The sequence below is a fragment of the Salvelinus fontinalis genome, chromosome 23, assembly GCF_029448725.1.
Source record: "Salvelinus fontinalis isolate EN_2023a chromosome 23, ASM2944872v1, whole genome shotgun sequence".
In the NCBI taxonomy this organism is placed as follows: domain Eukaryota; kingdom Metazoa; phylum Chordata; class Actinopteri; order Salmoniformes; family Salmonidae; genus Salvelinus; species Salvelinus fontinalis.
The window spans coordinates 9,972,139-9,997,859 of record NC_074687.1 but is presented as its reverse complement, the minus strand read 5'-3'; the positions used below and the strand labels follow the sequence as shown (position 1 = coordinate 9,997,859).

Sequence of the window (25,721 nt, the reverse complement as noted above, 5' to 3'; positions counted from 1 at the left end):
GTAACACTGTACCTTAAGTTGCCCCCCAACCTACCTATGTAACTACACAGTAATACCTGTATGGAACTGCTTTGTAATTACATGGGTAACAGAATGCAGCGGTGTGGGTTATTATGGTAAAGCGTTGCCAAAAATTCAAATCAGCATTAGCACGTAACTACATCGTCATCAATGGAATGATGCACTTAAAACAGATTAGTGTGTTTATGATATATGGACATGAACATAAAGTGTCACCCAGGGTCCATTAGTTTGGGTTCTCTATATGCCAGGGGCTTCATGTGAGGCCTTTTCCCCCCACACATTTTGACTGGATGCGATGAGAGAAAAGGTTTGAATAAATAGATATGGAACGCGGTATGGAAGGCAAGCAACTGCATAAACGGGAAGTTAGAACCAATTGAAGCAGATGCAGTGACAGCCCTGTGTTTAGCATAGCGTTATCTCACAGCACCGATCCTGTGAACAGCTGGGGACACAGCTCACATAGATACGCACACACACGGTAAATACAGCTTTATGAAACCGGCTTTGAATTGTAGTATAGATAATGTCTGATGAGCCCAGTCATTCTGGAACGGAGGCTAACTACCGTTTAGTCTAAATTCCACTAGAGTGCCTGGAAATACGATGACATTGCTAAAGTAGACAAATATTTAGTAGGAAACAACTTTGCCATCATTAGCTTGTCGTCAAATTTACTTTAGACAGTTGGCAGTGTTGTCATTAGCTAGCAAGCTTTGTCAAAAATAGCTATCATTGCTAACGTTAGCTAACTAAAATCATGCAAACATGCAACTCATGAATACAGACAACAACACCCCACCTACGCATGCACTTAAACAAAAACATGTAAGCTACTGTTATGTATCTATAACTTTTTTTTATTATTTATCTTTGGAAGTTGGACTTTAGCAAGTATAGCAAGTTAGCAAGTAGGGCACACCGATTGGTATCACCTCGTTAGTCAGTGCGGGTTACACCTGAGTATTCGAAATACACCTTTGTGGTAGAGTTTATATCACTGACATCCACCTTGAGGGTTTATAAGATTGGTGGAATCATTTTGAAAGTTGCATAAACACACAAGTTTATCAATAATAAAGCCATGGACTTTAAGTGTGAAGCCTTTGTGGAAAACCCTAAATGGGAGATGCTAGATAAAAGTACTAAGGTGAATCTGCTCTTTATTGCAAAGCGTTATAACATCAGTGGCATCTGGGATCCAAAAGCAGTAATCAAAGAGTTGATCGGTACTTTTTTGGTGGAGGATGAAATCTTCTCTGAGAGAGAATCCTCTCTGAGAAATTAGCCCTACGGATAGTGGGGTGAGCCCCATAGACGTGCTACTGCGAAAGGTAGAACTAAAGGCAATAATGGACCAACAGAAAAAAGAGCTTGAAGACAAGATGAGAGTGCAGCCAAACAAGAAAAACTTGAAAATGTCATTCGATTACAAGAGAGGCCATCCAGTCAAGCCATCCTGTACACTCAACAGAGTTTGATTTTGGTCGAAACAGCCGACTTGTACCGCCTTTCAACGAAAAGGAGGTGGACATGTATTTGACTCTGTTTGAGAGGATTGCCACATCCCTAAAATGGCCGCGAGATATTTAGTCACTGCTCCTTCAAAGTGTTCTTGTGTGAAAAGCTCAGAAAGTGTACACTGCTTTATCTCTTGACCAGAGTTCAGATTATGACACTGTTTAAGCAGCTATCCTTCGGGCTTACGAGTGGGTCTCAGAGGTATACAGACAACAGTTCCGTAAATTATGAAGACAGAATCACATAGCCATGTTGAGTTGGCAAGACAACAAGCATGTCTTGCAGATGAGTTTGTGTTGACACATAAACAAACCTTCACAAACAAAGCACCCAGTAGTAATCCCTACTCAAGAAGCAATCCAGAGAAGTCACCTAATAGTGCAAGATTTTGTCAATTTCTACAGTGCACAAAGATAAAGATCGGCAGAAAACTGTTTTTTCATACCCACCAGCTTGTCATTACTGCCGTTAGAAAGGACAAATTGTCTTTGTGTCCTGAGGTGAAACAGAAAAATTAAAGAGAGAGAAAAAGCTAATTCTTCTTATGGGAGCACACCAGCACATTAAGTCTCTGGTTGGGACTGGTGTATCTCCTAAACAAGATTTTGGATCAGGTGTGTATGAACCCTTTGTTTCAGACGCGTTTGTGTCTCTGCAGAGATGCTGTTAAGCAGCCGGTGAAGATACTACGAGACACTGGGGCAGACCGGTCCTTCATTTAGGAGGGTGTTTTGCCTTTGTCTGACACTTCAGCAACTGGTTACAGTGTGTTAGTACAAGGCGTGGAGATTGGTTGCATGAAACTTTCTTTGTATAACGTGGAACTTGAGTCTTATCATATTTCTGGTTCTGTTGTCGGTGGAGTGAGGCCTAGCCTACCGGTGAAGGGGGTCTCATTCATTTGGGGAAATTATTTGGCTGGAGGGAAGGTCGTGCCAAATCCTGTCATTTGTAAGGAACCCAGAGTAGAAGAACCTGATGGGTTATCAGAAAAGTACCCTAGATTGTTCCCAGCATGTGCCCTTACACGTACTATGTCTAAGAAAGTTGCAAGTAGCAAGTCTAGTGTTGAGGAGAATGGCAGTGATCCCACCATGGTCGATCTGTCCGAGGCGTTTATGGATGATTCTGATTTTGCTAAACCACCTGAGTTTACCTCTCCTTTGAAAACCCCAAAGGTGAGAGAGTTTGTAGGACCACTGAAGGAAGAAAAGGTACCTACATGCGATACTTCGATGTCTAGGAAGCATTTAATTGCTGAACAGAGTAAAAGTCCCTCTCCCTTCTTTTTGCTGAGATACATCCAGAGGAGAAGTTTGATGAAGTTCATGTGGGTTACTTTGACGGAGATGGTGGTCTAATGGGCAGGATGATTGGCCCAGTGTGTCTCAAGTTGTCGTTCCAGTTGTGCTTCGACAAGAGATACTGAGGTTGGCTCACAATGGTAGTACGGCCATCTTGGGCTCAACAAGACGTATGAATGTATTTTGCGTAACTTCTTCTCTCCTGGTCTGAAACAGGATGTTGTGGTTTACTGTAAAATCATGTGGCGTTTGCCAGATTATGGGTACACCGAACCAAGCTGTACGGGTTGCACATTTGCAGTCTGTTCCTGCTTTTCACAAACCTTTCAGCAGGGTTCTGGTGGATTATGTTGGTCCTTTGCCCAAAGCAAAGAGGGGTAAACAGTTTCTCTTGACCAGCATGTGCGCTGCCACTCGTTTCCCTGAGGCCATTCCACTGAGGAAAATCACAAGAGGAAAGTTACTACGAATATTACAAGAGTTTCCCCTTGAAATCAAACATGTCCATGGTAAGGACAACTTGATTGCTGATTGACTTTCAATGGTGGGCAGTCAATAGGTTGTGTTTTGTGTTTGGTCGGTGTGTAGCCCGGGCTCACATATTGTTTAGACTAAACGTTTTGCTGTGTTGGAGATGAGTATTGTTTTGGTTGCACCCGTTCCATAGGGATGAGAGTTTTAGAAATGTATAGTACTTTACACCCATTTCTCAAAAATGTTAAGATTTAGGCAATTACAGTGCATTCGGAGAGGATTCAGACCTCTTGACTTTTTCCACATTTTGTTTCGTTACAGCCTCATTCTAAAATTGATTAAATTAAATCTACACACAATACACCATAATGACAAAGCAAAAACAGTTTTTTTTAATTTTTAGGAAATGTATCAAAAATAACAAACTGAAATATCACATTTACATAAGCATTCAGACCCTTTACTCAGTACTTTGTTAAAGCACCTTTGGCGGGTTTATCTTTTTTTTTTGCATCTTAGTGGGCAAATTTCAGTGGACACTCCCATGAGTGTCTTCCAGAACCCCTCCTAGAACCACACCTGTTTTGTTTTGGTTGTTAGTGACTCTTTGTTAGCTCCGCCTTCTGTTTGAGTGACATTTTTGGTTTTCTTGACAGGGAACATAACAGCTACATTGAAAGAACCCCATGCACATGGGTCAGTCAATTTGGACCAATCCACTGCGGGGGGTATCTGGGTGTGAGTGAAGTGCTGTTATATCTCTGCCACCTGCAGGACAGCAGTGGACTGTGTTCCAGTCTCCGTCTCCTGCTTCTCCACATACTGGCTGCAGTTCGGGTCCCCCCGCACCTTGGGGGACTGGGCGATCTGGACACCTGTGAAGGGGTTAACGCACCAGCACTCGCCCCGCTGACCGTGGGTGGACATGTGGCACTGGAACACACAAGGGGAAAATGAGAGAGAAAAGGGTCGGAGGACGATGGGGTGATGGGGAGAGGTGGAGGGTTAATGAGGCCCTGGATCCAGTCAGACGGGGCGTTTTCAGGGGGCGGGTGGGGGCGACGTAACAGGAGGGCGTTTGCATTTGGATTGGCCGAGATGAGGTGAGATGGAGGGGTGAGGCTCTGCCCCCCCAATAACAGCCCATCCTCATGTCATGCCCCCCATCCCCCCTGTGTCCATCACCCCTCCCCCGCCCCCCCATCCCCCCTGTGGAGAACCTCCTCTCTACCCCGAGAATGAGGTCATAACTCTACTGTGCGGGACTAGATCCGGGGGATAGGGACATAGGGGAGGAGAGAGCCAAAAACACATTTATTTTTTCCTTCAATGAGAAAGAAGAAAAAGTGACAGTTACAGTATTAACCGGAGGAACAAGATGATTACCGAACGATTAAGTGTCGTTGGAGGTGCAGTGTTTTTTGAGTCCTGGGAACCGAGGGGTTTTGTCATCAAAACAATGCCCTCATTCATTCTCTGTCTCTCTCACAACTTCAGAGATGCCTTGATGCTGTATGTTCAGAATACAGATATGTCATATCATTGTTTTGACCACATTCTAAAAATAAGTGGGTCGTTCCAGCAACAAAGACAAGCTTGCAGAGGAAACTGAGTAAATTCTCATTGGTAACCATTGTTTTGACTGGTGTAGTGCCTGGTTATAGTCTGTCTGCAAACATTACCTTGTAACTCTGTTAAAAACATCACCCCATTCTCAGGCATAGGGTGGGTGAGAGTGAGCGCGGGGGGTAAGGGGGTATACTTTTACACACACACTGGGCCTCTACCCTGTCTGTGTGTGTGTGTGTGTGTGTGTGTGTGTGTGTGTGTGTGTGTGTGTGTGTGTGTGTGTGTGTGTGTGTGTGTGTGTGTGTGTGTGTGTGTGTGTGTGTGTGTGTGTGTGTGTGTGTGTGTGTGTGTGTGTGTGTGTGTGTGTGTGTGTGTGTGTGTGGATAAAAAAAAATCACGACAACATTGTTTTTCTTCAATCATTTTCAGTTGACCCCTTTACCAGAATGAGTTGAGCTAACAAGGATAAATTGCATTAAAACATATCAACGATTTGAGACTTACCTGTTTGAGATTGTACTGGCCTATCTTTTCACAGTTGGGGAATTGGAGTTGGTACAGATTCTCAACTGGTCCCCTGTTATCATGGAAGCTCATCTTGGAGATCTCCTCCAGCACCTTGTCCATCTCCTGTTCACAAGGGCCCTAAAAAGCACAGACCAAATACAAAAGTTCAGAAATAGACCATCACCATCACCAGGCAGGCCTACTGTGTTGTGACTTTGTACTGAGGTAGCTAAGATCCACAATGGGTCAGGTACAATACCAATAAACGCCCAAGACATAGGAACACACAATCACTCACGGAAGGTGTCACGTTCCTGACCTGTTTTCTGTTATTTTTGTATGTGTTTAGTTGGTCAGGGCGTGAGTTGGGGTGGGCATTCTATGTTTTGTGTTTCTATGTTTAGGTCATTTGTAATTAGCCTTATATGGTTCTCAATCAGAGACAGGTGTTTGACTTTTCCTCTGATTGAGAACCATATAAAGGTAGGCTGTTCACACTGTTTGTTTGTGGGTGGTTGTCTTCCGTGTCTGTGTCTGTGCACCACACGGGACTGTTTCGTTTGTTCGTTCGTTTGTGTCGTCTCTACCTGTTCATGCATTCTTCGTGTATATGTAAGTTCGTTTTGTTCAGGTCTGTTGACTTCGTTTATTATTTTGTAAATTCTCAAGTGTGTTTAGTTTTCGTCTTGTTTAATAAATATCATGTCGTATCACAACGCTGCGCTTTGGTCCAATCCCTCCTCCTCCTCTTTGGACGAAGAGGAGGAGGACAACCGTTACAGAAGGAGAAAAAACAACTCTCCTTACTTAATCCTACAACACTGTACACACGTGAATAAACTGAGGAAAACCTCAACGAGCAACATGAAAATAATCCCGCACAAACCTAAGCGGGAAACAGGGGTAAATATACACACAGAAATTAAAGCAAATGAAAACCAGGTGTGAATGAACCAAAGACAAAACAAAAGGAAAACAAAAATGGATCGGTGATGGCTAGTAGGCCGGCGACGCCGAACGCCGAGCACCGCCCGAACAACGAGAGGAACAACCTTCAGTGGAAGTCGTGACAAACTGTAAGATATTATTGTCTGTTATGGCAGCAAGTTGTCTCCATGACTGTTGAACTTAGACATTCAAGTCAGCACCATCCAGTAAATAAAGGATTGCATTGTATGACAGGTGTCCATCGTAACAGAGCTGAGGGCTGAAGGTTTGTATGACAGGTGCACAGCGTAACAGAGCTGAGGGCTGAAGGTTTGTGTGACAGGTGTCCAGCGTAACAGAGCTGAGGGCTGAGGGTTTGTATGACAGGTGTCCAGCGTAACAGAGCTGAGGGCTGAAGGTTTGTGTGACAGGTGTCCAGCGTAACAGAGCTGAGGGCTGAAGGTTTGTATGACAGGTGCCCAGCGTAACAGAGCTGAGGGCTGAAGGTTTGTGTGACAGGTGTCCAGCGTAACAGAGCTGAGGGCTGAAGGTTTGTATGACAGGTGCCCAGCGTAACAGAGCTGAGGGCTGAAGGTTTGTATGACAGGTGCCCAGCGTAACAGAGCTGAGGGCTGAAGGTTTGTATGACAGGTGCACAGCGTAACAGAGCTGAGGGCTGAAGGTTTGTATGACAGGTGCACAGCGTAACAGAGCTGAGGGCTGAAGGTTTGTATGACAGGTGCCCAGCGTAACAGAGCTGAGGGCTGAGGGATTGTATGACAGGTGCCCAGCGTAACAGAGCTGATGGCTGAAGGTTTGTATGACAGGTGCCCAGCGTAACAGAGCTGAGGGCTGAAGGTTTGTATGACAGGTGCCCAGCGTAACAGAGCTGAGGGCGGAGGGTTTGTATGACAGGAGCCCAGTGTAACAGAGCTGAGGGCTGAAGGTTTGTATGACAGGTGCCCAGCGTAACAGACCTGAGGGCTGAAGGTTTGTATGACAGGAGCCCAGCGTAACAGAGCTGCGGGCTGAAGGTTTGTATGACAGGTGCCCAGCGTAACAGAGCTGAGGGCTGAAGGTTTGTATGACAGCTGCCCAGCGTAACAGAGCTGCGGGCTGAAGGTTTGTATGACAGGTGCCCAGCGTAACAGAGCTGAGGGCTGAAGGTTTGTATGACAGGAGCCCAGCGTAACAGAGCTGAGGGCTGAAGGTTTGTATGACAGGAGCCCAGCGTAACAGAGCTGAGGGCTGAGGGTTTGTATGACAGGAGCCCAGCGTAACAGAGCTGAGGGCTGAAGGTTTGTATGACAGGTGCCCAGCGTAACAGAGCTGAGGGCTGAAGGTTTGTATGACAGGAGCCCAGCGTAACAGAGCTGCGGGCTGAAGGTTTGTATGACAGGTGCCCAGCGTAACAGAGCTGAGGGCTGAGGGTTTGTATGACAGGTGCCCAGCGTAACAGAGCTGCGGGCTGAAGGTTTGTATGACAGGTGCCCAGTGTAACAGAGCTGGGGCTGAAGGTTTGTATGACAGGTGCCCAGCGTAACAGAGCTGAGGGCTGAAGGTTTGTATGACAGGAGCCCAGCGTAACAGAGCTGCGGGCTGAAGGTTTGTATGACAGGTGCCCATCGTAACAGAGCTGAGGGCTGAGGGTTTGTATGACAGGTGCCCAGCGTAACAGAGCTGCGGGCTGAAGGTTTGTATGACAGGTGCCCAGCGTAACAGAGCTGAGGGCTGAAGGTTTGTATGACAGGTGCCCAGCGTAACAGAGCTGAGGGCTGAAGGATTGTATGACAGGTTACCAGCGTAACAGAGCTGAGGGCTGAGGGATTGTATGACAGCTGCCCAGCGTAACAGAGCTGGGGGCTGAAGGTTTGTATGACAGGTGCCCAGCGTAACAGAGCTGAGGGCTGAAGGTTTGTATGACAGGTGCCCAGCGTAACAGAGCTGTGGGCTGAAGGTTTGTATGACAGAAGCCCAGCGTAACAGAGCTGAGAGCTGAGGTTTTGTATGACAGGTGCCCAGCGTAACAGAGCTGAGGGCTGAGGGTTTGTATGACTTGTGCCCAGCGTAACAGAGCTGAGGGCTGTAGGTTTGTATGACAGGTGCCCAGCGTAACAGAGCTGAGGGCTGAAGGTTTGTATGACAGGTGCCCAGCGTAACAGAGCTGAGGGCCGAAGGTTTGTATGACAGGTGCCCAGCGTAACAGAGCTGAAGGCTGAAGGTTTATATGACAGAAGACCAACGAAATAGAGCTGAGGGCTGAACGTTTGTATGACAAGTGCCCAGCGTAACAGAGCTGAGGGCTGAAGATTTGTATGACATGTGCCCAGCGTAACAGAGCTGAGGGCTGAAGGTTTTGTATGACAGGTGCCCAGCGTAACAGAGCTGAGGGCTGAAGGTTTTTATGACAGATGCCCAGCGTAATAGAGCTGAAAGCTCAAAATTCTGACATCCGGTTTGGAGCGAGCGGTCGCATTTGCATTCGCTCTGCAGGTAGTATAACTTTTCATTACATTTTATTACATTTCATTATAATACAACGGTTTAATTTGTCTAACCTTAGCAATTTCTTCTTAGCTAGCTACTTAGCCGTCTGTGTATAAAAGATAATTGCGTATTTATCGTATTTCGTCGCCTATCGTAGTCCACACTGCTATCTGCCCAGCAGCTAGCAAACGTCCACCGTCTACCGTATAACTTTTCATTACATTTCATTATAGTACAACGGTCTGATTTTCATTTTCATTACAGTACAACGGTTTGATTTGTTTGATCTTAGCTAGCTACATAGCCGTCTTTGCATCAAACATAATTGTGTAGTTATTGAGGTTCGCCAGCCAGCTATTTTCGCCCTAACGTAACGCAACGTAGCCAACACTGCTAGCTAGCCAGCTTGCCACCGAATAGCAGCATTGTAGAAACGAGTGCATTACAACGGAACGACTTGATCAGTGTAGTGTTGGCTGACTACACAGTTGTCTTTGCTATCTTTGATTTGTATTTGTTCGATCTTAGCTAGCTACTTAGCTGGCTACATAGCCGTCTTTGTATCGGTGATAATTGTGTAGTTATCAAGGTTCGCTGAGGTTCGCTAGCCAGGTATTCTCGCCCTAACGTAACGTAACGTAGTAAACCCTGCTAGCTAGCCAGCTAGCCACCAATTAGCAGCACTGTAGAAACGATTACATTACAACGGAACGACTTGACTTGTGTAGTGTTAGCTAGCTACATAGTTTTCTCTGCTATCTTTGTATCTAAGATAATTGTGTAGCTTTGAGTAATTATCGGTTAGCTAGCCAGCTATTTTTCGCCTGCCGCGCTGCCGTCCTCCTACCTAGCCAACACTGCTAGCTAGCCAACTTCTACCGAATAGCAGCACTGTAGAAACTTACATTACAACGGAACGACTTGATTAGCGTAGTGTTAGCTAGTTGTCTTTGCTGTCCTTGTATCCACGATAATTGTGTAGTTTAGAGAAATTTAGTGAAATTGTCGAGGTTACCTAGCCAGCTTCACTTTCAACAACGTAGCCACTGCTAGCCAGGCTACTTCACCAGCCAGCAGTACTATATCATTTTAGTCAATAAGATCTTGTATTTTATTTTTATTTTTTTGCAACGTAAGCTTAACTTTCTGAACATTCGAGACGTGTAGCCCACTTGTCATTCTAATCTCCTTTGCATTAGCGTAGCCTCTTCTGTAGCCTGTCAACCATGTGTCTGTCTATCCCTGTTCTCTCCTCTCTGCACAGACCATACAAACGCTTCACACCGCGTGGCCGCGCCCACCCTAACCTGGTGGTCCCAGCCCGCACGACCCACGTGGAGTTCCAGGTCTCCGGTAGCCTCTGGAACTGCCGATCTGCGGCCAACAAGGCAGAGCTCATCTCAGCCTATGCGTCCCTCCAGTCCCTCGACTTCCTGGCACTGACGGAAACATGGCTCACCACAGATAACACTGCTACTCCTACTGCTCTCTCTTCGTCTGCCCACGTGTTCTCGCACACCCCGAGACCTTCTGGTCAGCGGGGTGGTGGCACCGGGATCCTCATCTCTCCCAAGTGGTCATTCTCTCTTTCTCCCCTTACCCATCTGTCTATCGCCTCCTTTGAATTCCATGCTGTCACAGTTACCAGCCCTTTCAAGCTTAACATCCTTATCATTTATCGCCCTCCAGGTTCCCTTGGAGAGTTCATCAATGAGCTTGATGCCTTGATAAGCTCCTTTCCTGAGGACGGCTCACCTCTCACAGTTCTGGGTGACTTTAACCTCCCCATGTCTACCTTTGACTCATTCCTCTCTGCCTCCTTCTTTCCACTCCTCTCCTCTTTTGACCTCACCCTCTCACCTTCCCCCCCTACTCACAAGGCAGGCAATACGCTTGACCTCATCTTTACTAGATGCTGTTCTTCCACTAACCTCATTGCAACTCCCCTCCAAGTCTCCGACCACTACCTTGTATCCTTTTCCCTCTCGCTCTCATCCAACACTTCCCACACTGCCCCTACTCGGATGGTATCGCGCCGTCCCAACCTCCGCTCTCTCTCCCCCGCTACTCTCTCCTCTTCCATCCTATCATCTCTTCCCTCTGCCCAAACCTTCTCCAACCTATCTCCTGATTCTGCCTCCTCAACCCTCCTCTCCTCCCTTTCTGCATCCTTTGACTCTCTATGTCCCCTATCCTCCAGGCCGGCTCGGTCCTCCCCTCCCGCTCCGTGGCTCGACGACTCATTGCGAGCTCACAGAACAGGGCTCCGGGCAGCCGAGCGGAAATGGAGGAAAACTCGCCTCCCTGCGGACCTGGCATCCTTTCACTCCCTCCTCTCTACATTTTCCTCTTCTGTCTCTGCTGCTAAAGCCACTTTCTACCACTCTAAATTCCAAGCATCTGCCTCTAACCCTAGGAAGCTCTTTGCCACCTTCTCCTCCCTCCTGAATCCTCCTCCCCCTCCCCCCCCCTCCTCCCTCTCTGCAGACGACTTCGTCAACCATTTTGAAAAGAAGGTCGACGACATCCGATCCTCGTTTGCTAAGTCAAACGACACCGCTGGTTCTGCTCACACTGCCCAACCCTGTGCTTTGACCTCTTTCTCCCCTCTCTCTCCAGATGAAATCTCGGGTCTTGTGACGGCCGGCCGCCCAACAACCTGCCCGCTTGACCCTATCCCCTCCTCTCTTCTCCAGACCATTTCCGGAGACCTTCTACCTTACCTCACCTCGCTCATCAACTCATCCCTGACCGCTGGCTACGTCCCTTCCGTCTTCAAGAGAGCGAGAGTTGCACCCCTTCTGAAAAAACCTACACTCGATCCCTCCGATGTCAACAACTACAGACCAGTATCCCTTCTTTCTTTTCTCTCCAAAACTCTTGAACGTGCCGTCCTTGGCCAGCTCTCCTGCTATCTCTCTCAGAATGACCTTCTTGATCCAAATCAGTCAGGTTTCAAGACTAGTCACTCAACTGAGACTGCTCTTCTCTGTATCACGGAGGCGCTCCGCACTGCTAAAGCTAACTCTCTCTCCTCTGCTCTCATCCTTCTAGACCTATCGGCTGCCTTCGATACTGTGAACCATCAGATCCTCCTCTCCACCCTCTCCGAGTTGGGCATCTCCGGCGCGGCCCACGCTTGGATTGCGTCCTACCTGACAGGTCGCTCCTACCAGGTGGCGTGGCGAGAATCTGTCTCCTCACCACGCGCTCTCACCACTGGTGTCCCCCAGGGCTCTGTTCTAGGCCCTCTCCTATTCTCGCTATACACCAAGTCACTTGGCTCTGTCATAACCTCACATGGTCTCTCCTATCATTGCTATGCAGACGACATACAATTAATCTTCTCCTTTCCCCCTTCTGATGACCAGGTGGCGAATCGCATCTCTGCATGTCTGGCAGACATATCAGTGTGGATGACGGATCACCACCTCAAGCTGAACCTCGGCAAGACGGAGCTGCTCTTCCTCCCGGGGAAGGACTGTCCGTTCCATGATCTCGCCATCACGGTTGACAACTCCATTGTGTCCTCCTCCCAGAGCGCTAAGAACCTTGGCGTGATCCTGGACAACACCCTGTCGTTCTCCACCAACATCAAGGCGGTGGCCCGTTCCTGTAGGTTCATGCTCTACAACATCCGCAGAGTACGACCCTGCCTCACACAGGAAGCGGCGCAGGTCCTAATCCAGGCACTTGTCATCTCCCGTCTGGATTACTGCAACTCGCTGTTGGCTGGGCTCCCTGCCTGTGCCATTAAACCCCTACAACTCATCCAGAACGCCGCAGCCCGTCTGGTGTTCAACCTTCCCAAGTTCTCTCACGTCACCCCGCTCCTCCGCTCTCTCCACTGGCTTCCAGTTGAAGCTCGCATCCGCTACAAGACCATGGTGCTTGCCTACAGAGCTGTGAGGGGAACGGCACCTCAGTACCTTCAGGCTCTGATCAGGCCCTACACCCAAACAAGGGCACTGCGTTCATCCACCTCTGGCCTGCTCGCCTCCCTACCACTGAGGAAGTACAGTTCCCGCTCAGCCCAGTCAAAACTGTTCGCTGCTCTGGCACCCCAATGGTGGAACAAACTCCATCACGACGCCAGGACAGCGGAGTCAATCACCACCTTCCGGAGACACCTGAAACCCCACCTCTTCAAGGAATACCTAGGATAAAGCAATCCTTCTGCCCCCCCCCCCCCCCCCCCTTAAAATGATCTAGATGCACTATTGTAAAGTGGCTGTTCCACTGGATGTCATAAGGTGAATGCACCAATTTGTAAGTCGCTCTGGATAAGAGCGTCTGCTAAATGACTTAAATGTAATGTAAATGAAAGCTGAAGGTTTGTATGACATGTGCCCAGCTTAACAGACCTGAGGGCTGAAGGTTTGTATGACAGGTGCCCAGCGTAACAGAGCTGAGGGCTGAAGGTTTGTATGACAGGTGCCCATCGTAACAGAGCTGAGGGCTGAAGGATTGTATGACAGGTTCCCAGCGTAACAGAGCTGAGGGCTGAGGGATTGTATGACAGGTGCCCAGCGTAACAGAGCTGGGGGTTGAAGTTTGTATGACAGGTGCCAAGCGTAACAGAGCTGCGGGCTGAAGGTTTGTATGACAGGTGCTCAGCGTAACAGAGCTGTGGGCTGAAGGTTTGTATGACAGGTGCTCAGCGTAACAGAGCTGAGGGCTGAGGTTTTGTATGACAGGTGCCCAGCGTAACAGAGCTGAGGGCTGAGGGTTTGTATGACTTGTGCCCAGCGTAACAGAGCTGAGGGCTGAAGGTTTGTATGACAGGTGCCCAGCGTAACAGAGCTGAGGGCTGAAGGTTTGTATGACAGAAGCCCAGCGTAACAGAGCTGAGGGCTGAGGTTTTGTATGACAGGTGCCCAGCGTAGCAGAGCTGAGGGCTGAGGGTTTGTATGACTTGTGCCCAGCGTAACAGCGCTGAGGGCTGAAGGTTTGTATGACAGGTGCCCAGCGTAACAGAGCTGAGGGCTGAAGGTTTGTATGACAGGTGCCCAGCGTAACAGAGCTGAGGGCTGAGGGTTTGTATGACAGGTGACCAACGTAACAGAGCTGAGGGCTGAGGGTTAGTATGACAGAAGCCCAGCGTAACCGAGCTGAGGGCTGAAGGTTTGTATGACAGGTACCCAGCGTAACAGAGCTGAGGTCTGAAGGTTTTTATGACAGGTGCCCAGCGTAACAGAGCTGAGAGCTGAAGGTTTGTATGACAGGTACCCAGCTTAACAGACCTGAGGGCTGAAGGTTTGTATGACAGGTGCCCAGCGTAACAGAGCTGAGGGATGAAGGTTTGTATGACATGTACCCAGCGTAACAGACCTGAGGGCTGAAGGTTTGTATGACAGGTGCCCAGCGTAAAAGAGCTGAGGGCTGAAGGTTTGTATGACATGTACCCAGCGTAACAGAGCTGAGTGCTGAAGGTTTGTATGACAGGTGCCCAGCGTAACAGAGCTGAGGGCTGAGGGATTGTATGACAGGTGCCCAGCGTAACAGAGCTGGGGGCTGAAAGTTTGTATGACAGTTGCCCAGCGTAACAGAGCTGAGTGCTGAGGGTTTGTATGACAGGTACCCAGCGTAACAGAACTGTGGGCTGAAGGTTTGTATGACAGAAGCCCAGCGTAACAGAGCTGAGGGCTGAGGTTTTGTATGACAGGTGCCCAGCGTAACAGAGCTGAGGGCTGAGGGTTTGTATGGCTTGTGCCCAGCGTAACAGAGCTGAGGGCTGAAGGTTTGTATGACAGGTGCCCAGCGTAACAGAGCTGAGGGCTGAAGGTTTGTATAACAGGTGCCCAGCGTAACAGAGCTGAGGGCCGAAGGTTTGTATGACAGGTGCCCAGCGTAACAGAGCTGAAGGCTGAAGGTTTGTATGACAGGTGACCAACGTAACAGAGCTGAGGGCTGAGGGTTAGTATGACAGAAGCCCAGCGTAACCGAGCTGAGGGCTGAAGGTTTGTATGACAGGTGCCCAGCGTAACAGAGCTGATGCCTGAGAGTTTGTATGACAGGTGCCCAGCGTAACAGAGCTGAGGGCTGAAGGTTTGTATGACAGGTTCCCAGCGTAACAGAGCTGATGGCTGAGAGTTTGTATGACAGGTGCCCAGCGTAACAGAGCTGAGGGCTGAAGGATTGTATGACAGGTGCCCAGCGTAACAGAGCTGAGGGCTGAAGGTTTTTATGACAGGTGCCCAGCGTAACAGAGCTGAGAGCTGAAGGTTTGTATGACAGGTACCCAGCTTAACAGACCTGAGGGCTGAAGGTTTGTATGACAGGTGCCCAGCGTAACAGAGCTGAGGGATGAAGGTTTGTATGACATGTACCCAGCGTAACAGAGCTGAGGGCTGAAGGTTTGTATGACAGGTGCCCAGCGTAACAGAGCTGAGGGCTGAAGGTTTGTATGACATGTACCCAGCGTAACAGAGCTGAGTGCTGAAGGTTTGTATGACAGGTGCCCAGCGTAACAGAGCTGAGGACTGAAGGTTTGTATGACAGGTGACCAACGTAACAGAGCTAAGGGCTGAGAGTTTGTATGACATGTGCCCAGCGTAACAGAGCTGAGGGCTGAGGGTTTGTATGACAGGTGCCCAGCGTAACAGAGCTGATGGCTGAGGGTTTGTATGACAGGTGCCCAGCGTAACAGAGCTGAGGGCTGAAGGTTTGTATGACAGGTTCCCAGCGTAACAGAGCTGAGGGCTGAAGGATTGTATGACAGGTGCCCAGCGTAACAGAGCTGAGGGCTGAAGGTTTGTATGACAGGTGCCCAGCGTAAAATAGATGAGGGCTGAAGGTTTGTATGACAGGTGCCCAGCGTAACAGAGCTGAGGGCTGAAGGTTTGTATAACATGTACCCAGCGTAACAGAGCTAAGGGCTGAGAGTTTGTATGACAGGTGCCCAGCGTAACAGAGCTGAGGGCTGAGGCTTTGTATGACAGGTGCTCAGCGTAACAGAGCTGATGGCTGAGGGTTTGTATGACAGGTGCCCAGCGTAACAGAGCTGAGGGCTGAAGGTTTGTATGACAGGTGCCCAGCGTAACAGAGCTGAGGGCTGAAGGTTTGTATGACAGGTGCCCAGCGTAACAGAGTTGAGGGCTGAGGGTTTGTATGACAGGTGCCCAGCGTAACAAAGCTGAGGGCTGAGGGTTTGTATGACAGGTGCCCAGCGTAACAGAGCTGAGGGCTGAAGGTTTGTATGACAGGTGCCCAGCGTAACAGAGCTGAGGGCTGAAGGTTTGTATGACAGGAGCCCAGCGTAACAGAGCTGCGGGCTGAAAGTTTGTATGACAGGTGCCCAGCGTAACAGAGCTGAGGGCTGAGGATTTGTATGACAGGTTCCCAGGGTAACAGAGCTGAGGGCTGAAGGTTTGTATGACAGGTGCCCAGCGTAACAGAGCTGAGGGCTGAAGGTTTGTATGACAGGTGCCCAGCGTAACAGAGCTGAGGGCTGAAGGATTGTATGACAGGTGCCCAGCGTAACAGAGCTGAGGGCTGAGGGATTGTATGACAGGTACCCAGCGTAACAGAGCTGGGGGCTGAAGGTTTGTATGACAGGTGCCCAGCGTAACAGAGCTGAGGGATGAAGGTTTGTATGACAGGTGCCCAGCGTAACAGAGCTGAGGGCTGAGGTTTTGTATGACAGGTGTCCAGCGTAACAGAGCTGAGGGCTGAAGGTTTGTATGACAGAAGCCCAGCGTAACAGAGCTGAGGGCTGATGGTTTTTATGACAGAATTCCAGTTTAACAGAGCTGAGGGCTGAACGTTTTTATGACAGGTGCCCAGCGTAACAGAGCTGAGGGCTGAAGGTTTGTATGACAGGTGCCCAGCGTAACAGAGCTGAGGGCTGAAGGTTTGTATAACATGTACCCAGCGTAACAGAGCTAAGGGCTGAGAGTTTGTATGACAGGTGCCCAGCGTAACAGAGCTGAGGGCTGAGGCTTTGTATGACAGGTGCTCAGCGTAACAGAGCTGATGGCTGAGGGTTTGTATGACAGGTGCCCAGCGTAACAGAGCTGAGGGCTGAAGGTTTGTATGACAGGTGCCCAGCGTAACAGAGCTGAGGGCTGAAGGTTTGTATGACAGGTGCCCAGCGTAACAGAGTTGAGGGCTGAGGGTTTGTATGACAGGTGCCCAGCGTAACAAAGCTGAGGGCTGAGGGTTTGTATGACAGGTGCCCAGCGTAACAGAGCTGAGGGCTGAAGGTTTGTATGACAGGTGCCCAGCGTAACAGAGCTGAGGGCTGAAGGTTTGTATGACAGGAGCCCAGCGTAACAGAGCTGCGGGCTGAAAGTTTGTATGACAGGTGCCCAGCGTAACAGAGCTGAGGGCTGAGGATTTGTATGACAGGTTCCCAGGGTAACAGAGCTGAGGGCTGAAGGTTTGTATGACAGGTGCCCAGCGTAACAGAGCTGAGGGCTGAAGGTTTGTATGACAGGTGCCCAGCGTAACAGAGCTGAGGGCTGAAGGATTGTATGACAGGTGCCCAGCGTAACAGAGCTGAGGGATGAGGGATTGTATGACAGGTACCCAGCGTAACAGAGCTGGGGGCTGAAGGTTTGTATGACAGGTGCCCAGCGTAACAGAGCTGAGGGATGAAGGTTTGTATGACAGGTGCCCAGCGTAACAGAGCTGAGGGCTGAGGTTTTGTATGACAGGTGCCCAGCGTAACAGAGCTGAGGGCTGAAGGTTTGTATGACAGAAGCCCAGCGTAACAGAGCTGAGGGCTGATGGTTTTTATGACAGAATTCCAGTTTAACAGAGCTGAGGGCTGAACGTTTTTATGACAGGTGCCCAGCGTAACAGAGCTGAGGGCTGAAGGTTTGTATGACAGAAGCCCAGCGTAACCGAGCTGAGGGCTGAGGGTTTGTATGTCAGGTGCCCAGCGTAACAGAGCTGAGGGCTGAGGGTTTGTATGACAGGTGCCCAGCGTAACAGAGCTGAGGGCTGAGGGTTTGTATGACTTGTGCCCAGCGTAACAGCGCTGAGGGCTGAAGGTTTGTATGACAGGTGCCCAGCGTAACAGAGCTGAGGGCTGAAGGTTTGTATGACAGGTGCCCAGCGTAACAGAGCTGAGGGCTGAGGGTTTGTATGACAGGTGACCAACGTAACAGAGCTGAGGGCTGAGGGTTAGTATGACAGAAGCCCAGCGTAACCGAGCTGAGGGCTGAAGGTTTGTATGACAGGTACCCAGCGTAACAGAGCTGAGGTCTGAAGGTTTTTATGACAGGTGCCCAGCGTAACAGAGCTGAGAGCTGAAGGTTTGTATGACAGGTACCCAGCTTAACAGACCTGAGGGCTGAAGGTTTGTATGACAGGTGCCCAGCGTAACAGAGCTGAGGGATGAAGGTTTGTATGACATGTACCCAGCGTAACAGAGCTGAGGGCTGAAGGTTTGTATGACAGGTGCCCAGCGTAAAAGAGCTGAGGGCTGAAGGTTTGTATGACATGTACCCAGCGTAACAGAGCTGAGTGCTGAAGGTTTGTATGACAGGTGCCCAGCGTAACAGAGCTGAGGGCTGAGGGATTGTATGACAGGTGCCCAGCGTAACAGAGCTGGGGGCTGAAAGTTTGTATGACAGTTGCCCAGCGTAACAGAGCTGAGTGCTGAGGGTTTGTATGACAGGTACCCAGCGTAACAGAACTGTGGGCTGAAGGTTTGTATGACAGAAGCCCAGCGTAACAGAGCTGAGGGCTGAGGTTTTGTATGACAGGTGCCCAGCGTAACAGAGCTGAGGGCTGAGGGTTTGTATGGCTTGTGCCCAGCGTAACAGAGCTGAGGGCTGAAGGTTTGTATGACAGGTGCCCAGCGTAACAGAGCTGAGGGCTGAAGGTTTGTATAACAGGTGCCCAGCGTAACAGAGCTGAGGGCCGAAGGTTTGTATGACAGGTGCCCAGCGTAACAGAGCTGAAGGCTGAAGGTTTGTATGACAGGTGACCAACGTAACAGAGCTGAGGGCTGAAGGTTTGTATGACAGGTTCCCAGCGTAACAGAGCTGATGGCTGAGAGTTTGTATGACAGGTGCCCAGCGTAACAGAGCTGAGGGCTGAAGGATTGTATGACAGGTGCCCAGCGTAACAGAGCTGAGGGCTGAAGGTTTTTATGACAGGTGCCCAGCGTAACAGAGCTGAGAGCTGAAGGTTTGTATGACAGGTACCCAGCTTAACAGACCTGAGGGCTGAAGGTTTGTATGACAGGTGCCCAGCGTAACAGAGCTGAGGGATGAAGGTTTGTATGACATGTACCCAGCGTAACAGAGCTGAGGGCTGAAGGTTTGTATGACAGGTGCCCAGCGTAACAGAGCTGAGGGCTGAAGGTTTGTATGACATGTACCCAGCGTAACAGAGCTGAGTGCTGAAGGTTTGTATGACAGGTGCCCAGCGTAACAGAGCTGAGGACTGAAGGTTTGTATGACAGGTGACCAACGTAACAGAGCTAAGGGCTGAGAGTTTGTATGACAGGTGCCCAGCGTAACAGAGCTGAGGGCTGAGGGTTTGTATGACAGGTGCCCAGCGTAACAGAGCTGATGGCTGAGGGTTTGTATGACAGGTGCCCAGCGTAACAGAGCTGAGGGCTGAACGTTTGTATGACAGGTTCCCAGCGTAACAGAGCTGAGGGCTGAAGGATTGTATGACAGGTGCCCAGCGTAACAGAGCTGAGGGCTGAAGGTTTGTATGACAGGTGCCCAGCGTAACAGAGATGAGGGCTGAAGGTTTGTATGACAGGTGCCCAGCGTAACAGAGCTGAGGGCTGAAGGTTTGTATAACATGTACCCAGCGTAACAGAGCTAAGGGCTGAGAGTTTGTATGACAGGTGCCCAGCGTAACAGAGCTGAGGGCTGAGGCTTTGTATGACAGGTGCTCAGCGTAACAGAGCTGATGGCTGAGGGTTTGTATGACAGGTGCCCAGCGTAACAGAGCTGAGGGCTGAAGGTTTGTATGACAGGTGCCCAGCGTAACAGAGCTGAGGGCTGAAGGTTTGTATGACAGGTGCCCAGCGTAACAGAGTTGAGGGCTGAGGGTTTGTATGACAGGTGCCCAGCGTAACAAAGCTGAGGGCTGAGGGTTTGTATGACAGGTGCCCAGCGTAACAGAGCTGAGGGCTGAAGGTTTGTATGACAGGTGCCCAGCGTAACAGAGCTGAGGGCTGAAGGTTTGTATGACAGGAGCCCAGCGTAACAGAGCTGCGGGCTGAAAGTTTGTATGACAGGTGCCCAGCGTAACAGAGCTGAGGGCTGAGGATTTGTATGACAGGTTCCCAGGGTAACAGAGCTGAGGGCTGAAGGTTTGTATGACAGGTGCCCAGCGTAACAGAGCTGAGGGCTGAAGGTTTGTATGACAGGTGCCCAGCGTAACAGAGCTGAGGGCTGAAGGATTGTATGACAGGTGCCCAGCGTAACAGAGCTGAGGGCTGAGGGATTGTATGACAGGTACCCAGCGTAACAGAGCTGGGGGCTGAAGGTTTGTATGACAGGTGCCCAGCGTAACAGAGCTGAGGGATGAAGGTTTGTATGACAGGTGCCCAGCGTAACAGAGCTGAGGGCTGAGGTTTTGTATGACAGGTGCCCAGCGTAACAGAGCTGAGGGCTGAAGGTTTGTATGACAGAAGCCCAGCGTAACAGAGCTGAGGGCTGATGGTTTTTATGACAGAATTCCAGTTTAACAGAGCTGAGGGCTGAACGTTTTTATGACAGGTGCCCAGCGTAACAGAGCTGAGGGCTGAAGGTTTGTATGACAGGTGCCCAGCGTAACAGAGCTGAGGGCTGAAGGTTTGTATAACATGTACCCAGCGTAACAGAGCTAAGGGCTGAGAGTTTGTATGACAGGTGCCCAGCGTAACAGAGCTGAGGGCTGAGGCTTTGTATGACAGGTGCTCAGCGTAACAGAGCTGATGGCTGAGGGTTTGTATGACAGGTGCCCAGCGTAACAGAGCTGAGGGCTGAAGGTTTGTATGACAGGTGCCCAGCGTAACAGAGCTGAGGGCTGAAGGTTTGTATGACAGGTGCCCAGCGTAACAGAGTTGAGGGCTGAGGGTTTGTATGACAGGTGCCCAGCGTAACAAAGCTGAGGGCTGAGGGTTTGTATGACAGGTGCCCAGCGTAACAGAGCTGAGGGCTGAAGGTTTGTATGACAGGTGCCCAGCGTAACAGAGCTGAGGGCTGAAGGTTTGTATGACAGGAGCCCAGCGTAACAGAGCTGCGGGCTGAAAGTTTGTATGACAGGTGCCCAGCGTAACAGAGCTGAGGGCTGAGGATTTGTATGACAGGTTCCCAGGGTAACAGAGCTGAGGGCTGAAGGTTTGTATGACAGGTGCCCAGCGTAACAGAGCTGAGGGCTGAAGGTTTGTATGACAGGTGCCCAGCGTAACAGAGCTGAGGGCTGAAGGATTGTATGACAGGAGCCCAGCGTAACAGAGCTGAGGGATGAGGGATTGTATGACAGGTACCCAGCGTAACAGAGCTGGGGGCTGAAGGTTTGTATGACAGGTGCCCAGCGTAACAGAGCTGAGGGATGAAGGTTTGTATGACAGGTGCCCAGCGTAACAGAGCTGAGGGCTGAGGTTTTGTATGACAGGTGCCCAGCGTAACAGAGCTGAGGGCTGAAGGTTTGTATGACAGAAGCCCAGCGTAACAGAGCTGAGGGCTGATGGTTTTTATGACAGAATTCCAGTTTAACAGAGCTGAGGGCTGAACGTTTTTATGGCAGGTGCCCAGCGTAACAGAGCTGAGGGCTGAAGGTTTGTATGACAGAAGCCCAGCGTAACCGAGCTGAGGGCTGAGGGTTTGTATGTCAGGTGCCCAGCGTAACAGAGCTGAGGGCTGAGGGTTTGTATGACAGGGACCCAGCGTAACCGACCTGAGGGCTGAGGGTTTGTATGACAGGTGCCCAGCGTAACAGAGCTGAGGGCTGAGGGTTTGTATGACAGGTGCCCAGCGTAACAGAGCTGATGGCTGAAGGTTTGTATGACAGGTGCCCAGCGTAACAGAGCTGAGGGCTGAAGGTTTGTATGACAGGTGCCCAGCGTAACAGAGCTGATGGCTGAGGGTTTGTATGACAGGTGCCCAGCGTAACAGAGCTGAGGGCTGAAGGTTTGTATGACAGGTGCCCAGCGTAACAGAGCTGAGGGCTGAAGGTTTGTATGACAGGTGCCCAGCGTAACAGAGTTGAGGGCTGAGGGTTTGTATGACAGGTGCCCAGCGTAACAAAGCTGAGGGCTGAGGGTTTGTATGACAGGTGCCCAGCGTAACAGAGCTGAGGGCTGAAGGTTTGTATGACAGGTGCCCAGCGTAACAGAGCTGAGGGCTGAAGGTTTGTATGACAGGAGCCCAGCGTAACAGAGCTGCGGGCTGAAAGTTTGTATGACAGGTGCCCAGCGTAACAGAGCTGAGGGCTGAGGATTTGTATGACAGGTTCCCAGGGTAACAGAGCTGAGGGCTGAAGGTTTGTATGACAGGTGCCCAGCGTAACAGAGCTGAGGGCTGAAGGTTTGTATGACAGGTGCCCAGCGTAACAGAGCTGAGGGCTGAAGGATTGTATGACAGGTGCCCAGCGTAACAGAGCTGAGGGCTGAGGGATTGTATGACAGGTACCCAGCGTAACAGAGCTGGGGGCTGAAGGTTTGTATGACAGGTGCCCAGCGTAACAGAGCTGAGGGATGAAGGTTTGTATGACAGGTGCCCAGCGTAACAGAGCTGAGGGCTGAGGTTTTGTATGACAGGTGCCCAGCGTAACAGAGCTGAGGGCTGAAGGTTTGTATGACAGAAGCCCAGCGTAACAGAGCTGAGGGCTGATGGTTTTTATGACAGAATTCCAGTTTAACAGAGCTGAGGGCTGAACGTTTTTATGACAGGTGCCCAGCGTAACAGAGCTGAGGGCTGAAGGTTTGTATGACAGGTGCCCAGCGTAACAGAGCTGAGGGCTGAAGGTTTGTATAACATGTACCCAGCGTAACAGAGCTAAGGGCTGAGAGTTTGTATGACAGGTGCCCAGCGTAACAGAGCTGAGGGCTGAGGCTTTGTATGACAGGTGCTCAGCGTAACAGAGCTGATGGCTGAGGGTTTGTATGACAGGTGCCCAGCGTAACAGAGCTGAGGGCTGAAGGTTTGTATGACAGGTGCCCAGCGTAACAGAGCTGAGGGCTGAAGGTTTGTATGACAGGTGCCCAGCGTAACAGAGTTGAGGGCTGAGGGTTTGTATGACAGGTGCCCAGCGTAACAAAGCTGAGGGCTGAGGGTTTGTATGACAGGTGCCCAGCGTAACAGAGCTGAGGGCTGAAGGTTTGTATGACAGGTGCCCAGCGTAACAGAGCTGAGGGCTGAAGGATTGTATGACAGGAGCCCAGCGTAACAGAGCTGAGGGATGAGGGATTGTATGACAGGTACCCAGCGTAACAGAGCTGGGGGCTGAAGGTTTGTATGACAGGTGCCCAGCGTAACAGAGCTGAGGGATGAAGGTTTGTATGACAGGTGCCCAGCGTAACAGAGCTGAGGGCTGAGGTTTTGTATGACAGGTGCCCAGCGTAACAGAGCTGAGGGCTGAAGGTTTGTATGACAGAAGCCCAGCGTAACAGAGCTGAGGGCTGATGGTTTTTATGACAGAATTCCAGTTTAACAGAGCTGAGGGCTGAACGTTTTTATGACAGGTGCCCAGCGTAACAGAGCTGAGGGCTGAAGGTTTGTATGACAGAAGCCCAGCGTAACCGAGCTGAGGGCTGAGGGTTTGTATGTCAGGTGCCCAGCGTAACAGAGCTGAGGGCTGAGGGTTTGTATGACAGGGACCCAGCGTAACCGACCTGAGGGCTGAGGGTTTGTATGACAGGTGCCCAGCGTAACAGAGCTGAGGGCTGAGGGTTTGTATGACAGGTGCCCAGCGTAACAGAGCTGATGGCTGAAGGTTTGTATGACAGGTGCCCAGCGTAACAGAGCTGAGGGCTGAAGGTTTGTATGACAGGTGCCCAGCGTAACAGAGCTGAGGGCTGAGGGTTTGTATGACAGGTACCCAGCGTAACCGACCTGAGGGCTGAGGGTTTGTATGACAGGTGCCCAGCGTAACAGAACTGAGGGCTGAAGGTTTGTATGACAGGTGCCCAGCGTAACAGAGCTGAGGGCTGAAGGTTTGTATGACAGGTACCCAGCGTAACAGAGCTGAGGGCCGAAGGTTTGTATGACAGAAGCCCAGCGTAACAGAGCTGAGGGCTGAAGGTTTGTATGACAGAAGCCCAGAGTAACAGAGCTGAGGGCTGAGGGTTTGTATGACAGGTACCCAGCGTAACAGAGCTGAGGGCTGAAGGTTTGTATGACAGGTGCCCAGCGTAACAGAGCTGAGGGCTGAAGGTTTGTATGTCAGGTGCCCAGCGTAACAGAGCTGAGGGCTGAAGGTTTGTATGACAGGTGCACAGCGTAACAGAGCTGATGGCTGAGAGTTTGTATGACAGGTGCCCAGCGCAACAGAGCTGAGGGCTGAGGGTTTGTATGACAGGTTCCCAGCGTAACCGAGCTGAGGGCTGAAGGTTTGTATGACAGGTGCCCAGCGTAACAGAGCTGATGGCTGAGAGTTTGTATGACAGGTGCCCAGCGTAACAGAGCTGAGGGCTGAAGGTTTGTATGACAGGTTCCCAGCGTAACAGAGCTGATGGCTGAGAGTTTGTATGACAGGTGCCCGGCGTAACAGAGCTGAGAGCTGAAGGTTTGTATGACAGGTACCCAGCTTAACAGACCTGAGGGCTGAAGGTTTGTATGACAGGTGCCCAGCGTAACAGAGCTGAGGGATGAAGGTTTGTATGACATGTACCCAGCGTAACAGAGCTGAGGGCTGAAGGTTTGTATGACAGGTGCCCAGCGTAACAGAGCTGAGGGCTGAAGGTTTGTATGACATGTACCCAGCGTAACAGAGCTGAGTGCTGAAGGTTTGTATGACAGGTGCCCAGCGTAACAGAGCTGAGGGCTGAGGGATTGTATGACAGGTGCCCAGCGTAACAGAGCTGGGGGCTGAAGGTTTGTATGACAGTTGCCCAGCGTAACAGAGCTGAGGGCTGAAGGTTTGTATGACAGGTGCCCAGCGTAACAGAAATGTGGGCTGAAGGTTTGTATGACAGAAGCCCAGCGTAACAGAGCTGAGGGCTGAGGTTTTGTATGACAGGTGCCCAGCGTAACAGAGCTGAGGGCTGAGGGTTTGTATGGCTTGTGCCCAGCGTAACAGAGCTGAGGGCTGAAGGTTTGTATGACAGGTGCCCAGCGTAACAGAGCTGAGGGCTGAAGGTTTGTATGACAGGTACCCAGTTTAACAGACCTGAGGGCTGAAGGTTTGTATGACAGGTGCCCAGCGTAACAGAGCTGAGGGATGAAGGTTTGTATGACATGTACCCAGCGTAACAGAGCTGAGGGCTGAAGGTTTGTATGACAGGTGCCCAGCGTAACAGAGCTGAGGGCTGAAGGTTTGTATGACATGTACCCAGCGTAACAGAGCTGAGTGCAGAAGGTTTGTATGACAGGTGCCCAGCGTAACAGAGCTGAGGACTGAAGGTTTGTATGACAGGTGACCAACGTAACAGAGCTAAGGGCTGAGAGTTTGTATGACAGGTGCCCAGCGTAACAGAGCTGAGGGCTGAGGGTTTGTATGACAGGTGCCCAGCGTAACAGAGCTGATGGCAGAGGGTTTGTATGACAGGTGCCCAGCGTAACAGAGCTGAGGGCTGAAGGTTTGTATGACAGGTGCCCAGCGTAACAGAGATGAGGGCTGAAGGTTTGTATGACAGGTGCCCAGCGTAACAGAGCTGAGGGCTGAAGGTTTGTATAACATGTACCCAGCGTAACAGAGCTAAGGGCTGAGAGTTTGTATGACAGGTGCCCAGCGTAACAGAGCTGAGGGCTGAGGCTTTGTATGACAGGTGCTCAGCGTAACAGAGCTGAT

At 50.4% G+C, this 25,721-nt stretch overlaps 1 protein-coding gene across 2 annotated transcripts in view; it reads right to left on the bottom strand.

Moving 5' to 3' along the window:
• Positions 1 to 3,692: 3,692 nt before the first annotated feature.
• LOC129820833 (insulin-like growth factor-binding protein 2-B) overlaps positions 3,693 to 25,721 on the bottom strand; it is a 41,567-nt gene continuing 19,538 nt past the window's right edge. For both annotated transcript variants that reach the window (XM_055877848.1, XM_055877849.1), the window contains exons 3-4: positions 5,397 to 5,537; positions 3,693 to 4,256 (exon numbers count right to left, since the gene is read on the bottom strand). In XM_055877848.1, coding sequence (XP_055733823.1) covers positions 4,077 to 4,256; positions 5,397 to 5,537 — 321 coding nt within the window. In that variant the 3' untranslated portion in view covers positions 3,693 to 4,076. The remainder of the gene's footprint in view (positions 4,257 to 5,396; positions 5,538 to 25,721) is intronic.